The 2,300-nt window shown below is 38.9% G+C and overlaps 1 protein-coding gene across 1 annotated transcript in view; it reads left to right on the top strand.

Moving 5' to 3' along the window:
- The window catches only part of CDK1 (cyclin dependent kinase 1), a 21,178-nt gene extending 19,738 nt beyond the window's left edge, over positions 1-1,440 (top strand). The window contains exon 8 of the mRNA XM_044662947.1: positions 840-1,440. Coding sequence (XP_044518882.1) covers positions 840-938 — 99 coding nt within the window. The 3' untranslated portion in view covers positions 939-1,440. The remainder of the gene's footprint in view (positions 1-839) is intronic.
- Positions 1,441-2,300: the final 860 nt, after the last annotated feature.

Here is a 2,300-nt window from a genome sequence, read left to right as displayed (position 1 = left end):
CTTTCTTTCTTTCTTTCTTTCTTTCTTTCTTTCTTTCTTTCTTTCTTTCTTTCTTTCTGTCTTTCTGTCTTTCTGTCTTTCTGTCTTTCTGTCTTTCTGTCTTTCTTTCTTATTTTTTTTAAACCCTTAACTTCTGTGTATCGGCTCCTAGGTAGAAGAGTGGTAAAGGGTGGGCAATAGGGGTCAAGTGACTTGCCCAGGGTCACACCACTGGGAAGTGTCTGAGACCAGATTCAGTCTAGTTCTTCTTTCAAGTGCATTAATTAATTTTTGTCTACTACTAAGTAAACTCTGGAATAAGTGCTTTGATTCATTCCTCCTCCCAACCTAGAGTCCCTTTGTTTAAGGTATACTTTAAGCAGTATTGAAACAACTACCATTAATTGTCACGAGTCCTGCAAAAACAGCTTAAAATAGCTCTTGCAAATTGCTTTCTCTTAGCCAAAAAAGTTTTTTTTTTTTTTTTAATTTTTTTTTCTGGCCTCTATTTATATTCCTGCTTGTAAAACTATGATCTTAATGCTTTGGTGATTTCCATTAATTAACAATAACAACAACAAAAGGGGAGGGGTATTGGCTCTTAGCACTTCTTAGCATTGGTGGATTTTAGGAGGCTTGTTTTATTTTAATTAGTGCTCTTGGTTAAGGCAAGGAAGGATGGCATTAGAAATTTCCTGAAGTGTGAGACATTTGTGCTGTTTGGAGTTGATTAGTTTAAAATATTTATGCTTGAATCTTAACTTATGCTTGTTGATAGACGTTAATAGAGAATTTAAATAATTTGTTTATTCGTCTCTGATACAATTTCCTGAATAAGTATCCATCTCTTTCTTTTTCAGAAAATGTTGGTCTATGATCCTGCCAAGCGAATTTCTGGCAAAATGGCATTGAACCATCCATATTTTAATGACCTGGACAGTCAGATTAAGAAGCTCTAGTTGTCCAGCCAAGCGATTCCAGGGGTTTTGTATCAAGAATGGATAGTCCTCTTGTAATGTTAAATTCTGTCAACATGTGTCTTTATATATGTGTTTCCTTTCTTTGTTGTAAAATTGAAGCTGTCCTCTGTTTTTCCAGGGTGTTGCTTAAAACTGTAAATATCATTATAATGAATAATGCTCTATGTAGATCTCATCGGTATAGCTGTTTTGTTTTCTATAAATAAAACTGTAAATCCAGCATTGATGTGCAGGGCTTGGGGGAAGTTGGAGCTACTTTTAAAACAATATTCTCCTTGAGTTCTTGCATGTTTGAGATGTTATTTAGGAGCATAAATCAGACTCAATTTTATTATGTTATAAAGTATCTTAAAACCCTTCCTTGGGTATTGTATGTTGAAATTGGATTCCTATTGCCTACAACAATGTGAAATTTAAATTTGTCTCCGCATCAAAACCAACCACAGTGAAGGGGAAATAGGGTATGGACTTCAAATTATATACCCCATTAAAAGTCTAAAATGCACTAATTAAGTTTAGAGTATTCATGTGGTAGGATATAACATGCATACATAGACCTCTTTCCAATGGCTTCCTACTTCATAACTCAGAATAAGAGAAATGCTACGATTTGGCGGTGAACCTCAGTGCCTTAGAAAGCTAAGTGAGGGCGCGCTCACGTCGCGTAGCTAAAATCTGTAGCTCGAGTAAGGGCTACCTTTCTCTGAAGAGCGTGTAGCAAATTTGCAGACTCCTTTTGGCAGTTTTAGTTGTGACCTTTAAACGAATTCCTCAGCTTTGAGTAGAGGTGTTGCCTTTGGAAGGAGCTGGCTGAGCATGGCGGCTAATAGGGTGAAAGTCGAGCCCATAATCACCGAGTCGTTTATTTGTTATTTTAATGAAGCAGAGCATCCTAACTAAAACGAATGTTTTTGAAAACAGCACATATTGGGGAGTGGAATAATGCCAGGTAAGAGCGGCATTGCTGATGCTCCTCAGTCATTATTGGGGTGTCCAGAGGAGCCCTTACTTTCTAGCAGAGTGCTGATGGGCTTGGGCTGTGGGGAGGGCAGGCCTTAGTTAGGAGTTAGAAGATCATATATTTTTGTTTTGTTTTGTTTTTTGTTTAGACCCTTAACTTCGGTGTATTCTCTCATAGGTGGAAGAGTGGTAAGGGTGGGCAATGGGGGTCAAGTGACTTGCCCAGGGTCACACAGCTGGGAAGTGTCTGAGGCCGGGTTTGAACCTAGGACCTCCCATCTCTAGGCCTGGCTCTCCATCCACTGAGCTACCCAGCTGCCCCCAGAAGATCATATATTTTTGATAGATCCCCAGGCATAGGGCTGGGTAGACCCGCTGCTT

The sequence above is a fragment of the Gracilinanus agilis genome, chromosome 2, assembly GCF_016433145.1.
Source record: "Gracilinanus agilis isolate LMUSP501 chromosome 2, AgileGrace, whole genome shotgun sequence".
NCBI lineage: Eukaryota > Metazoa > Chordata > Mammalia > Didelphimorphia > Didelphidae > Gracilinanus > Gracilinanus agilis.
This window is presented reverse-complemented; position numbering and strand designations above follow the sequence as displayed.